Source organism: Anolis carolinensis, chromosome 1 (genome assembly GCF_035594765.1).
Source record: "Anolis carolinensis isolate JA03-04 chromosome 1, rAnoCar3.1.pri, whole genome shotgun sequence".
Classification (NCBI taxonomy): domain Eukaryota; kingdom Metazoa; phylum Chordata; class Lepidosauria; order Squamata; family Dactyloidae; genus Anolis; species Anolis carolinensis.
Window position 1 is genome coordinate 175653030 of NC_085841.1, and position 15135 is coordinate 175668164.

Genomic DNA, 15135 nt, shown 5'->3' on the forward strand with positions numbered 1-15135 from the left:
CCGAAAGGTCCCAGGTTCAAATCCCGGGAGCGGCTTGAGCGCCCGCTGTTAGCTCCAGCTCCTGTCAACCTAGCAGTTCGAAAACATGCCAGTGTGAGTAGATCAACAGGTACTGCTCCGGCGGGAAGGTAACGGCGCTCCATGCAGTCATGCTGGCCATATGACCTTGGAGGTGTCTACGGACAACGCCGTCTCTTTGTCTTAGAAATTGAGATGAGCACCAACTCCCAGAGTCAGACATGACTGGACTTAACATCAGGGGAAACCTTTACCTTTACTATAGTAAAGATGGGACTGGGATCTGATTTATCTGATCTGATTTATATAAATCTACACTGCCCTATAATCCAGATCAATGCAGTTAATCCATATTCTGAAACTGGGTTATAGGGCAGTGTAGATCCAACCAGAATGATTTGATTACCTCCCTTTTATGTCAATATTCTTTACAGTAATTTTAAGCAGTTATTAGATCACGGTTCATGAAATGAATACAATACAGGAAGCAGGTTAGTATAAGGGATAATTTATTATTAATATTATAAATTCAGAGAAGTGTGTAACAGTATGGTAAAATGTAAACAGAGAAAATAACACTTTTTAAACTGAAAACTTCAAAGGTTTTGTACCAATTTGTTACAGGAAGGCTAACAAATGCTACATCTACACTGCCCTATACCCTAGGATCTGATCCCAGATAATCTTCTTATCTCAGATTATATGGCAGTGAAGACTCTGGGATATAAGGACAGTGTAGATCCAGCCAAAGATCCAGAAAATAATACTCTAGACTTTTCCCTCTTTGAACTCACAAAAATGGGCAATGGAAGGCTGTGAAACCTATACCAATGAACCTGAGATCAAAGCCTTTTGAATGTTTGCATGGGGCTGGATCTATTATTTCTTTGCATGAATGCACACACACACACACACACACACACCTTTCCAGGCAAAGCATCCCCAGAGTGGTTCACTAAACTTAGCAACATTCTGCAGCACTCGTTCTTCACCCCAATATATATCAAATCTGCTTTGAACTCAAGGGGGTTCTATCAAGAATAAGTGTGCATCAGATTGCCACCTTTAAAAATATTTGAAAGACAAGTTGAAGGCTCTATACTTCTAATCAAAGATGTAACATTCTTATTTTTATTTTTCTAGAGACTTTGGGGTCAGTCCAACTCTTCCTTAAAGTTAGTGAAAAAATGAAGAATTCAAATGATTTTTGCTTGCATTGATGGTTTTTTCTCTCTCTTCTCTCTTTAGGGAAGTCGTGGATTCCCAGGAGAAAAGGTATGTAAAAATTTCAAGCATTCAGAGAAAAATGTATAAGAATGTGCCTATGTATTTTCAATGCCAGCTAATACTTTGTGCTATAAAAATTATATTCTTTGTGTCCACAGGGTGCTTTAGGGGAAATAGGCCTTGATGGAATAGACGGGGAAGAGGTAAGTCACCTGATTTATGTTTGTCCTTTTATTGCATAAAATGCATTAATTTGTGCCACTGACTTTGATTAGTGAATACCACTGACATGATTGCTTTTTCCAGGGAGACCGAGGCCTTCCAGGTTCTTCTGGAGAGAGGGGAAGCTCGGGCAGACGTGTAAGTTCTGTGTTGTTTATTATTCCAGAAAATGTAATGCGCAGTAAGGGAAACCTGATTCTAGAGATAGAAGTAGAAGTCTTGGCAACTAAAGCAATATGCGTCTGGTCCCACAGTAGCAAGGGGCTTTAGTTGACTTAGCCAAAGCAACAATGCATGCATGATTCTGTATCAGAAAATACATGCAAGAGTTTTTGCTTACTACATTCTGGTGTCTAATGTGAGGTCACTTCATCAGGGATTACAGAATTCCTGACTAAAATGCAGGATAGGAATCCTGCAAGACAGGGTGCTTCATCCAATTCCCTGCCTTCTTTGTATTTTCTTAATAGAAGATTTATCAACTACAGGCATAATTCTCAAAATAACTGTGACACATGCACTGTGGCAGGTATGGGTAAAACCAGGCCCAGAGGCAGATGCGGCCCTGTGGGCTCTTTTCTCAGACCCTCTTTCTCACCATTATATCCTTTCTTCCTCGTTTCTTTCTTCCTCCCTTCCTCCCTCTCTCCCACCTTTCCTTCTCTCTTTCCTCCCTCCCTCCATTCCCTTCCACCCTTCCTTCCTTCCATCCTTCTCTTCCTCCCTCCCTCCCTTCCTTCTCTTTTTCCTTCCTCCTTTCTCCTGAGCGATGTTTAACTGGGAGAAGAGAAGGTAGAGAGAGAACATGAGAAAACATGAGAACCATGTTTCAAAATGTAAAAGGTGTCCTGTTGAGAAGGAAGGATGGGGAATACTGACTTTCTGCTGCTCTGGAGACCAGGGCACAAGGAAGCAATGGGTTCCAATGGCAGGGAAAGAGATTGAAAATGGCACAGACTGAAAAGATTAGGAAGACCTTCCTGAGAGCAAGAGCTTCTCTGGAGGCTTTTCCACAGAGGCTGTCCATCAGAAGTACTTTGATTGTGCCTTCCTGCATGGCAAGGGACTGGATGGCCCTTGGGGGTCTCTTCCAGCTCTAGGATTCTAGGATTCTATATCAGGAGTAGGCAATATGGGATCTAATGGATACACTTTTTCTCTCCCATCCACCATCTCATCCTGACCAAGGCTAACATTTTTGAGATCCAAATGTTTCTCGTCTTTCCTTCACTTTCTGCCTCCAAAAGAGAAGAGGAAGGGGAGGAAAGGGCAGGGAAGGGGTTGGGGAGAATCCCCTCCTTCCCAGCCTGACCACCCTGCTTCAGCCTGCCATGCAGCCCACAAGTTAGAAAGTTTGCCTATGTCCGCACTATCGCATTCCATGGTTATATGCAAAAAAAGTATATAACATTATGAAAATATATTTTCAGGGTGTCAAAGGACCCAAAGGAGAGAGGGGAGAGAGAGGTGACCGTGGATTGCGAGGAGATGTGGTAAGTATGGTGAACAATATTGAGGGATGTCTATTTTAGACTTCAGACTTCATGAGTTTCCGTGAACAGTAGGGTTCTGATCTATAGATCTTCCATTCAGCAAAAGACTCTGTTTCTTGAAAAAAATTGACACACATACTTTACGGGATAATAAGGACTCCATGAACAGTTTACAAATTTAAAAATGCGACTATTCAAAGAATTAATAAATACAGCTTTTACATCCAAATACTTCTTACTTCTTATTACAGAAATAATCCAAAAAGCTTAAAAGGACAGCTGATCAAAAGGACCATTTTAAGAAAGAAAAATTCTGCAAATTATCTTAATTAAAGATCAAATAGAACAAACATATCTCCAAGGCTTTTTAAATGAGGCTAAAAATGGCAGACCACACATCCATTGTGTTTCTCAAGTTTCCCACCATAACTGATCTATGCTGTTGTGTGCCTTCAAGTTGTTTCTGGCTAATGAAGACGCTTTGTCAAGGTTATGACTAAGTTTTCTCGGCAAAATTTATTTGTTCTTTATCAGTTCCACAATGGCCACCAAGAATCAGTTCAGAAATCTCACACTCCTTTTTGAAGGAAATGAGAGGTAGGGATGAAGCTTATCAACATATTAGAATCGCTGTGACTCATATTTCTGGTTGGAATCATTCATGTGGACATTTAACTTAACGAATGAGAAAATATTATAGAGCACTTTATCACGTACAAAGTAAGCTAGCAGCATTTTTTGGAACAGTATACCCCACACTGACACAATTTAGACACAACAACATCCACTATTTTTGTTCAAAATCCAGTTCTGAAATGGATCCAGGTACTTAGTACCCCCAAGACCAGCTAGATTTAAGCCTCATGACCTTTTCTAAAACTTTGCTGCATAATAGAAGATATGGTAATCTGGAATATCAAAGAGTAGTTGTCAGGGAAATCAATTATTGCTGATCAGAGTTCCTGAATATCTCAGCTAGCATGTGGAAAATCGGTTTTCTTATAGTATAGAGAATGAACATATGTGCTCACGTGTAAAGCAATTGAAACTTGATCACATAAAGGTTGTAATTTTGTAGTATATACTTGAAAGCCCAAAATATAAACTGTGGCTTCTTATAAGGTAAAATGATCTGCATACAAAGTCATATTATGAGGGGAAAAGTTAAAAAGATATACAAGGATTTTAACAATAACAAAGCCCAATTGAAGCATTGTGTGTCTCTGTGTGTATAGTTTCTCCATATGTATCATATGAAATTATTAATTTCCATGACTAAAGACATGGATTTCCTTCCTTTATACTTGCCTAAAATACTCCAGACAATGAGCCTGAGATTTTAATGAGAATCATTGTTTCTTGGGGGCCAATTTGCTCCCATGAATGAACAAAGTATATTTACAGTTTGAAAATGACATAGTAGAGGAAGCATTTGTAAACTTATGCCCTTTGGCTTGTCATTACTGAATTGTTTCTCTTGCTGGCGAAAATAGTTTTACTCTCTGAAATCCCCTTTTCTTTGCTCCCCTTTTCAGTTTATCTTAGAAATAGTTATGGCATCCTCACAATTCAAGGAGAAACTCTTTTTCTAAAGATGATGTGAGGGGCCAGTACATTGTGTTGTCGAAGGCTTTCATGGCCGGGATCACAGGGTTGTTGTGTGTTTTCTGGGCTATATGGGCATGTTCCTGGAACATGGCCATATAGTCCAGAAAACACACAACAACCCGTCCAGTACATTCTTTTTTTATTTTCTCCCATTCCTCCCCAGTTAGTTGGTTGGTATATATTTTGTATATCACATACACAGCGCAAGGGACTACAATGACTCTAGCTCTGTGCTAATGTTTTAAATGAGAACAGCATAGTTCCATCTACACTGCCATATAAAATCCAGATTATCTGCTTTGAACTGGACTATATGGCTGTGTAGACTCGTATAATTCAGTTCAAAGCAGATAAAGTGAATTATCTGCTTTGATAATCTGGATTATATGGCAGTGTAGAAGGAGTCCATATGAGCACTGGTTGATAGTCCTATCTATGACCTATTTCCATAGACATCTGTCACTGCACTCCATCGTGCATTGCTACCATATGTGTGGCTTCAAAAGCCCACTTCTTCAATCTGGCAGGTTAGATTGGAGACTTTATGGGAAAGCTGTTGCGCACAGAAGAATCTGGTCCAAGTAGGACCAGTTCAAAGGACCCATCAGCAGGCATATAATTTGATCCCATTTGGAATGTTTGCTCAAAGCTATACAGTGACAATCTCCAGGTTTGTCTGACCATCCTTTGCCTTTTGCGAAATCTGAAACAGAATATTTTTCCATGGTACCTAGGAAAATCCAGTACTGGTCAATTTTTTAAATGTCTTTCTGCTGGTTTAAACTTAAAATATGGGAGGAAACAAATTCAGTGGTTATTACTCCAGTCCATAAGCATTATATTGCCCTTAATTCAGTATGGTCCAACCCTTAAGGTAGAGACACCCTCCAGGCCTACACAACAAGGCACTTGAAAAGAGCCAATATTTTTTGAAAATCTCTGCGAGACACTCCTCTTCCCTCCCTCCTTCCCTGCCTGACTAATAAAGCAGGTATCAAAAAGAGAAACCCCGCCTCTTTGCTGGCCTCACATTGTTCCCATGGGAATGGCACAAAGTTGGCAAAGGGCTGAGCTTCCCCTCGCTGATTGGTCCTTCCTTCTTCCCCCAGGTCCTTCACTCCCTTGCCATCCTCGTGCCATTCCTGCAAGCCACAGGAAAGTCCTTTGCGGGCTGCATCCGGCCTTCGGGCTGTCTATTTTGCAGGCCCTAGTTAATTCAATATACAATAGATCCATAGAATTATTCAACTTTTATTCTAAATTTTAAGAGACCAAGGCAACATACATCACTCTCACAACATCTTTGAGAGGCAGAGAGTGGCCCAAGGGCATCTAGCCAGTTTCATGATTGTGCTGGGATTGTAGGCAACACCTCACTGTTTTAAGCCTCCTTCTACCTATTATGGGCAGCAGAAGCCTCACTAGGTTTTTATTTTATTTATTTATTTATTTATTTATTTCAATTATTTATGCCCCGCCCTTCTCACCGAGGGGACTCAGGGCGGCTTACAAGTGGCAATTGATGCCGTCACACCGTTATACAATGAACTAAAACAGTTAAAACATTCATAAAATACAATTTTTATTTGCTTCTCATTGTTTTGTTTGCTTTTAGGGTGTCGCAGGGATTGATGGCACTCAAAGAGGACCCAGAGGCTCAAAAGGCGAACCTGGGCCAACGGTAAAGTCAATTTAGGCCATCATAGAAAAGGATGACAAACAAAATGCTTCTGAGACTCCTGTGTTGGTTCCTAAGTGTTGACCCCTAACTGGCTATGGATGTCTGTTTCTCATAGGGTGAACCTGGAGGAGATGGACCTGCAGGTGCCCCAGGAGGACCTGGAAGGAATGTGAGTCTTGTTAATTACACTCATGCATGTCCCCCCACACCCCTGCTGTTTGGTTTGTTACTAACAGCGTCTAATTGTGGAGCTATATAAAGAGTAGTTTGGTGATAAACCTTAAGATTAAATTCACCAGATTTGATTTCATGATAATCTAGAACAAGATAAAAACATACAGGGTATGGGTGGCATGTGGAGGCAGATTAGCTGGTAGAGTCTTGCAATCTTTCCTTGCAATTTTCCATACATAAGGGGATTTATGTTAACTTTAGAAATAAAGTTACTTCATCATAGTTAGTGTTGCCATCATTATAATTAATTTTATGATAGCATAACAATGTGCAAAATGAAATGGGGAAATATTAACAGCAGGGTGCTAGCAGAGGTTAAAAAAAACTCTTGTGATTTTATCAATAAAAAAGCAGTTCCATCACATTTCTCTCAAGAGTTTTTATCTGTTGTTGCTTAGTGATGTTTATGGTCTGCAATTGTGTCCTGTCCTCTTTTCTGCATTGTCTTCTGCTCCAATGACAGAATTGTCAATTATGGACCATGTGGGATGGACATCTAATGGTGCCCCTTCCCTTCATTATGGGCTCAGAATGTACACATGTGTTAATTTTGTTGTATGCATTTTCAACACAGAAGTCCCATTTGGGCACCTTACCCCTTGTTTATGCAAATGAAATTTTCACAAAACTTCCTGAAATCTGAAAACAAAATCTAATGGCATTGTAATATTTTTAATCCCTGTGGTTTAATTCAGTGTATCAAGATATTCTTTCTCTCTCAAAGAGGAGAAATTTGTGAGTTTTATATCCCCAGTAGAGGCTTCTTTGAATAAAATCTGGAGGAGTTGACTGTAGAGCCTACTGAGCAAAATACGGTGCTGGTTACCTTGAGTTAATTTTTAAACAGGACAAAAAATTAAGATTGCAAAATAAAAATGGGAAAAGACACTGTATAAAACAATGGACTAATGGAACAGTAGTAGTTCTTAGATATAACTCTATCTAACTGTTTATGGCTATGCTTTATTGAATTTCAGGGAGGATTTGGCAGAAGAGGACCTCCAGGAAGCAAAGTGAGTATATCTCAGTCTCAAATTAGATACATTTCTCCAAAGCCCTCATTTTCATCTTGGTTTGGGAGACTTGATTTTCCCTTCCCATGTAGTAAATGTTTTATATATGGGAAGGGGTGTATTTGTCCAGTATACACACAGTTTCCTATCCACTTTTTATAATGTAAACACTACATTATATATGAAGTACTGCTTCATATATACATTTTGCTTACATGTTCTCCATTGACTAAAACATGCTTTTGAGTTATGTGTTTTTATTGACCCATTTTTCAAAAGGGAATGGGAACAATCTGTTGCTTGCAGTTTCTTCCCTGTGACAGAAAACCAGTATTATATGTACATTTTGCAGATAATCTTGTAGACTATGAATTGGACAAGTGGGTAAACAAATGCAGTTAATATAAAATTCGTTTAAGTAGGCAAAGATGGCTTCGTTTCTGCGTATGCATGTCCATAGAAACATATATGCACAAACATAGAGACAGACCCAATCTATGAAAATCCGTAACTGAATGCTGAAGAAAATCAGTTTTTAAACATATAAATCTGACACACACACAATAATAATAATAATAATAATAATAATAATAACAACAACAACAACTTTATTTTTATATCCCGCTCCCATCTCCCCAGAGGGGACTCGGGGCGGCTCACATGGGGACAAATATACACACATAAAGTAGAATTATACTTATCCAACATAAACGGGCTGGCAAAACATTGGATAAGCCAAAATGTTAATAAGGAGGGATTAAGGAATAGCCTATTAAACATCAAATTACATTTTACAAATTAAGCACCAAAACATCATGTTTTACAACAAATCGACAGTAAAAGCAGTTCAGTACACAGTAATGTTATGTAGTAATTACTGTATTTACGAATTTAGCACCAAAACATTGCAATGCATTGAAAACATTGACTACAAAAACATTGATTACTAAAAAATTGACTACAAATAAAGATAGAATTGCATAAAATGAAATTATGGTAACAACATTGTCGGAAGTTATATCCGTAAAAAGTTCAGTCCTGTGAAGATTTTTAAAAATCTGTTATCTTTGCCTGCCTAGAAAAACAGCTGTAGATACGGGTGGGAGGCCGACTGTGTTGGATAATACAGAATGTTGGATAAGCGAGACTCTACTATATATATAATAGAAATTATGTATTTGCTACCTAACCTTGCATTGGGAGTATTTGTCTGAATAAAAAAACATGCTTGACAACCATATGATTGGCAAGCACCCAAAAGAGCAGAACTCTTTTGGAATTCCTCATGTTCATTACTCATTAATGCAAGACAGTTGTGATGATACATGCAGCCACATGTATGTTTCACAGATGTCTGAAGTATGAGTTGGGATTTGAGAAGAAGCAAGCTGAAAGTGGAAACTGTATATATGGTATTTTTTTGAGGAACCACAATAGGAAAAAGACTGTAACCTCTAGCTCTCCCTGTTACAAGTCACTAGCTTTATTTTGGCACAGTTATTCCTGTTCACTTGAACACGTTAACACAGTGTGTTACAAAGACCGATCCCTGTTTTTTTCTGGTGTGTGTAGTGAATGTCTATAAAGGGAAGGCTTGTGTGCCTGTCTGTAGCTGTACCATAAAGTTGGGAAAAAGTGTGGCATGGGGGCTGTATGCAATTCTTCAGAAGCACTCATCACTTATTTTCCCTTATTTTTCTATTTTACTCAAAATTACAACTCAAAATACCCAAGTCCCCAAGCAGTTGCCCAACTCTGCTGCCCATCTGGCACTTCCTTCTAGATTTGTATGGGGACCAATGAGCATGTAGTTGACTCACCTCCACAGACCTTCACAAGATGAATCTCACCTCCACAGACATTTGTGGTGTAGTGTTCCCTCACTTATCGCGGGGGTTATGTTCCAGGTGAACATCCGAGAAGTGAAAATCCGTGAAGTAGGGACGCTAGGCTTCTCCTTAGGAAGGAAGTAGAAAGAGGGAGGGAGGGAGGAAGGGAAGAAGGGAAGAAAGAGGCAAGGGAACATGGCGCCATCTCCTTCTCCTTCCGCTGCCGTTTGGGCTCATCCTCCGCCCCGCTGCCCGCACCCAACTGAGACCACTGCCACTGTAAATCAATTTTTTATTATTTATAATAGTATTGGGGATTGGGTTTATTAAAAAACCATGAAACATCGAGTCTGCGAAAAGCAAACCGCGAAGTAGTGAGGGAACACTGTACATACAGATGCCAGTGGAAGCTACATCACCTACACTGCTATTGGGAGGACATCTGGCAAAATACTTTCTATGTCTTCCAGGCCATAAATGACCATAGGTTCTCTCGAGCAATTCTATACTAACTTCTGGTGAAAGTTGATCATTTTAATAGGGCTCTCTTATCCACCATTTCCAGTGTCCATAATAAATTTAGGAACGTATCCTTCAGATAAGGGGCTTGTGCTGTATATTTTCAAATAAGCAGAAATATGAGTTTCCCCGTTAGGGGTCATTACATTGTATGGAAGTGGATTTTATGTGTTTATAATGCCTCTTAAAAAGGTTCTGTTTTAATCCTCATGCCCATCAGTTTCCAGCATATTGTTTACTCAATTATTCTATTATATTTTAGGGAAACAAAGGAGCAGCTGGTCTCCCAGGAGCAGTAGGAGAACAGGGTATCAGAGGTCCACAGGTGAGATTTTATGGCTCAGTTTTAGGAGCAATTAACACAGCAGTTCAAGTGGGTGGCCAGGATAGAGATGGAAAAACTATTCAAATGTATGATGAAAATAATGGAGAAACAGATTTTTGAGCATTTTAAAACCAGAATCAGGTTCCTGACTCCAAATTAATGTGTGCCTTCTCATATTTTGTACTGAAAGGTATCTGAGGAAAAGCTGCAGTCTTTCTGATCCATGGCTACCTGACCCTCTCCAGATGTTGAGTGGGGTGGACTCCACCAAAGATTATCTTCCCACATGAGATTTCTTCAAAACTTCATAGGTTTAAAAACATCTGGCAACAGAGAGAAAATTGATTAAATTATTCTCCCCATAGAGAACAAATCATTTGATGCAGCACATCCTTAGTGTGGGAGTTCTCTGTTGAAGGGAAGCATAAGGAAAGGAAGACTTGTGGCACATTAAAGGAATTGATTTATTATTTCATAGGCTGGGATGGCCTACAGCTGACTTTGCAAGATTGATGAAACAGTACATTCAGTTGTAAAAAGTGGAGCCAAAAGTCCATAAAATGCAAAAGTTCAAATATATACATGATAGGGAAATAAGCTGGACATTCACAATAGCTGTAATTGGTCATAACTGGTGATTTCTCTTTTCATGTGGGTTCCTGTAATCTTCCAATAAAGGATGTTGTCAGTATTTGTTACATAATTACTCTCTGATGTTTGAGCAAAGTTTAAACATTTTTGTAGCAGATATTTTCTACCGCAAATATTTATTATTGTTATTTATTTAGGGATCACCAGGACCAAATGGAACTCCGGGTCTTCGAGGAGAGCAAGGCATCCCTGGTCCAAGGGTAAAAATATTTTATTTTTTTCCCCAAGAAGGTAATAAAATCCAAAGGCTTTCTAGTTTTGACCCTGTATAGATAATGGAATCCTTTGGGAGCATTCATAGATATTGACAAAGTGCAAAAAAATCTATTATTATGTTGGGTTTTGCACATTTTTAGGTTGGAGAAACTAAGTTATATTAGAGCATACTTTTGTATTATTGTTTGTTTTGTGTCAATCGCAGACATTCTCTTTAGAGATCTTTCAGGACTGTAAGCCTTGATCTCTTGTGTAATGGGTGGTAACACATCAGCTGTTGGTGAGAAAAACAAAGTTATATCAAGACATTTTATTTGAGACAAAGGTTTATTTGTAGATTTATTTATTTATCGTGTCAGAAACAAATTGAGAATACAGTTATAATGTATAAAAACCATAAACAAAGTTAAAAAACATGGCATTATGATAAATTTCCTTTGACCAGAAGCTAGCCATTTCAAGTGCCTCTCATGTAGCTATAAGAAGGTCCTCCACTGTGCACATGGCAGGGCTCAGACTGCATTGTAATAGGTGATCTGTGGTTTGCTCTTATCCACACATCTCGTGGACTCCACTTTATAACTCTATTTCTTAAGATTGGCTCTGCATCTTGTGGTACCAGAGTGCAGTCTGTTCAGAACCCTCCAAATCATCCAGTCTTCTGTGTGCCCAGGAGGGAGTTTCTCATCAGATATTAGCCACTGATTGAGGTTCTGGGTATATAGATAGTAGATAGTAGATAGCATTACTACTCATTCTCATTTTCACATCCAATAGGCTGTGTCACTTCTAAACCAGTGTCTGGAAGCTTTCCCTTGAATATGGTTTTTGCTTAAAGCTGTAACTCCTTTTTAGATTTTAGAACTGGGTAGGCTAATTTTATTTATTGCTGGTATTATTGCATGCTGTTTTACAATTGTGTGGAGTTTATTATGTGGCTTGTTAAAAATGTAAATTATCTTTTAAGGAATTTTTCTTTGGAAAGCAATCTAGAAATACTTAGATAATATAGTAAATCCTGATTTTCATCTTCCCAAGGACAGGAGGAGAATAAACTCATATTTTTCTTCATGGTCTCTGTGAATGCACACATATAGAGTTACTGTGCCTGTGCAGGCTTCAATGGAAAGCTTCTCAAGCTGTATTTTCAGTCTTTGGTAGTAACCCCGCCACTCCTCCAAGGGCATAAAAGGTGCCCTGACTGCATGCTCCCCAGTTCCTTTTCCCCCGCCACACAGCTCTCTTTGATACATTGTTGAGAATGTCGATGATATGCTTCAAGAGTTGTACCCAGTGCCTCCAAGATTCCAGACTCCGATGGTCATATGAAATGTCTCCTCTGCCTCAAGAAGGCCACATTGTTGGCTCCTGCTGCCATTGCCAGGCCTTCACAGCCCAGGCTCGGAAGAATAGAGCAGCACGCCTAAAGGCTCTGCTATACCAGCAATCCTTGCTGCCTTCAACTTCAGTTAAAAAGTTATTGCAGTAGCTTTTGTGCCAGATTTCTGTGTTTCTGTGTGTCAGGAGCAACTTGAGAAACTACAAGTTGTTTCTGGTATGAGAGAATTGGCAGTCTGCAAGGATGTTGTCCAAGGGATGCCCGGCTGTTTGATGTTTACCATCCTGTGGGAGGCTTCTCTCATGCCCCCGCACGGGAAGCTGAAACAGACAGAGGGAGCTCACCCACTCTCCCCGGATTCGAACACTGACTTGCCGGTCAGCATTCCTGCCAGCACAAGGGTTTAACCCACTTTGCCACTGGGGGCTCCTTTGTGCCAGGTGAAAGCTTTTCTTTTTGTCCAGGGATTTTCATTTCATGTTGCTGTTAGAATTTACCTTCAGAACTTACTGTCTTTTTGTTTTATTACAAACATTGTTCCTTTAGGATTTTGTATTTGTTTTTAGTGTAATTCTTATATGGATGGGATATAAGAAATAGAGAAATAGAGAAATGCCATTTCACAATAAAATGATTTTACTCAAAACAGTTTAAAATCTTGGTTGTCCCTAGTGCTTTCAGAAGGGGTTCTGGTCTTGTTCTTACAATTTTATGTATTGACAAATATCTGATTTTGTTGCCTTTACAACAATAAACAAGAAAGCCTTCTTTCCACAGGGTGATGGAGGTCCACTTGGACCTGCTGGAGAGCGTGGCAGATCTGGTCCACTTGGCAAAAAGGTAAATTATTCTGGAAGTGTAGTCCTCCATATTTAAAAGGGCTGAGGCATAGTGGATATTGTTTTTAACATTTGAAAGGAGGTGTGAGAATTTTCAGGGAACTGTTATCAGGATCTTTAATCTGTGGACTGTGATAGCATACATTCTAACATGATATTGTGGAAATTCATAAAAATATTATAGCTAATGTTTACTATTAATGTAATAGGGCAGGATAGGAATCACAGGATCTTCCAGAAGTTGTTGGACTACATCTCCCAGTTTGCCTCTCTATTTGTGCTGCTGACTGGGACTGCTGGGACTTTCATTCCAACAGCACCTGGAGGGACTATGGAGTCCCATCCTGGTTTATATGATTTCTGCCCATTGTGATGCCTAGTGATATTGCTAAACTGTGTTAGTCACTAGTGTACAAGATGGGTTTTGCCTAGTGCTTGGAAATGATTCAAGAAAAGGATTATTTCCCTCTGCAAACAAGTTATTTTATTTCTCAAATTGAAATAAGAGCCTTAAATGCAAAAAAAAAAAACCCTTAATTTTCAGTGAATATATATAAAATACATTGAAAACTGAGGTTCTGGGAGGAAATATCTTACTGATTCAGAAGTCTCATTGTAAAGAGATTAAGGAGATAATAGCTTGGGCAGGGATCAGCTATTAGTAGATGCAATAAAAGTATAAAAGTATACTGCTGGCTGTGGTTTGAGTGTGCATTTTTCAAGTTCTTAGCTTCTCCCAGCTATCCTAAACCTGTGCAGAATAGCTCAGAAAAAAGGGGGATGACCACAGAGAGGCCATGCAAGCTGCGGAGAGATGGGGGATTGCCTTTACCCAGGTTTTGTGGGTGTCTTTGCTTATGTCAGCAAAGGCACTTGGCAATGTCCAGAAGCTCTCCAGAGCTCTGTGGACACTGCCAAAGTGATAAATAACAGTAAAGGTAAGGGTAACCATCCAAAGAGGCCGAACTGTGTTTGGCCTGGCTGGACTGTCAAGACTTTTATTACTCCTGCCATTGCCACAGTTAGGAGCAGGTGTCCATGTAGATTACTTATCCTTACTAATGTTGTTCATTGCTTCCTTCAAGAACAAAGCAGTAAAGAATTCTATCCCAGCTGAGGAAGCTTGCAAGTGTCATTGGGCTTGCTCATTGCCCTCTGATGCCTTATAAAATCTCCTGTTTTATATCATTAGTCTTTAATTAATATCCAAAACAAAAATAGCCAATGTGTCTTTCTCTGTGGAAAAATAATTAACTAGAACAACCAAAACCAGAACTTTGCCATTGCTTAATCCCTTTCAAAATACAAATCAAGCTGCAAAGCTTTTCCCCACATGGTTTAAATCATCTGAATTAAATAATCCCTCCCAGCTCCTGGAATGTAGGTTTCGGCATGTTATTTTTGATTCTTTTCTTTCTTTGCTGTTATTATTCATATTGTTGGTATAGTTAGAAAAGTTAAAGGGTGTGACCATCTTTAAATTTTTGCCCCTCACGATCTTTAATGATTATATTGAGTTAATTGTAAGCAACATAGGTCTAATGTTTCTGATATAGAGCAAATATACAACAATATTGTAATGTTAAGTGTTCAGATACAGAGAATAAATAGGTGATAACAAGAGTAATGTGCATTTATAAAGCAGTTCAGAATGCTCCAGATACTGTAAATACATTATTTTGTAACTTTTCAACAACCCAATGAAATAGGCTAGTACTTTTATACCCATTTTTCAGATGGGGATACTAAATCTGAGAGAGTGGGTTGTTCTGAGTCAGGGGACTCCAAGTAAGGCCCACGGGTCAGATACAGCCCTCCAAGGTCATTTACCCTGTCCCCACCCTAAACTTGAGACTTATGGTTGCCCTAATTATGAAACGACTTGAAGGCACACAACAACAATAATCCTATTTAACTTGAC

General features: G+C 39.2%; 1 protein-coding gene across 3 annotated transcripts in view; it reads left to right on the forward strand.

Annotated features, from left to right (window-relative positions):
• The window catches only part of col6a3 (collagen type VI alpha 3 chain), a 123969-nt gene that overhangs the window by 69971 nt on the left and 38863 nt on the right, over positions 1-15135 (forward strand). For all 3 annotated transcript variants that reach the window (XM_062959769.1, XM_008114626.3, XM_062959761.1), the window contains 10 exons: positions 1267-1293; positions 1404-1448; positions 1552-1605; positions 2898-2960; positions 6184-6249; positions 6365-6418; positions 7461-7496; positions 10107-10169; positions 10958-11020; positions 13153-13215. In XM_062959769.1, the coding sequence (XP_062815839.1) occupies positions 1267-1293; positions 1404-1448; positions 1552-1605; positions 2898-2960; positions 6184-6249; positions 6365-6418; positions 7461-7496; positions 10107-10169; positions 10958-11020; positions 13153-13215 (534 nt within the window). The remainder of the gene's footprint in view (positions 1-1266; positions 1294-1403; positions 1449-1551; positions 1606-2897; positions 2961-6183; positions 6250-6364; positions 6419-7460; positions 7497-10106; positions 10170-10957; positions 11021-13152; positions 13216-15135) is intronic.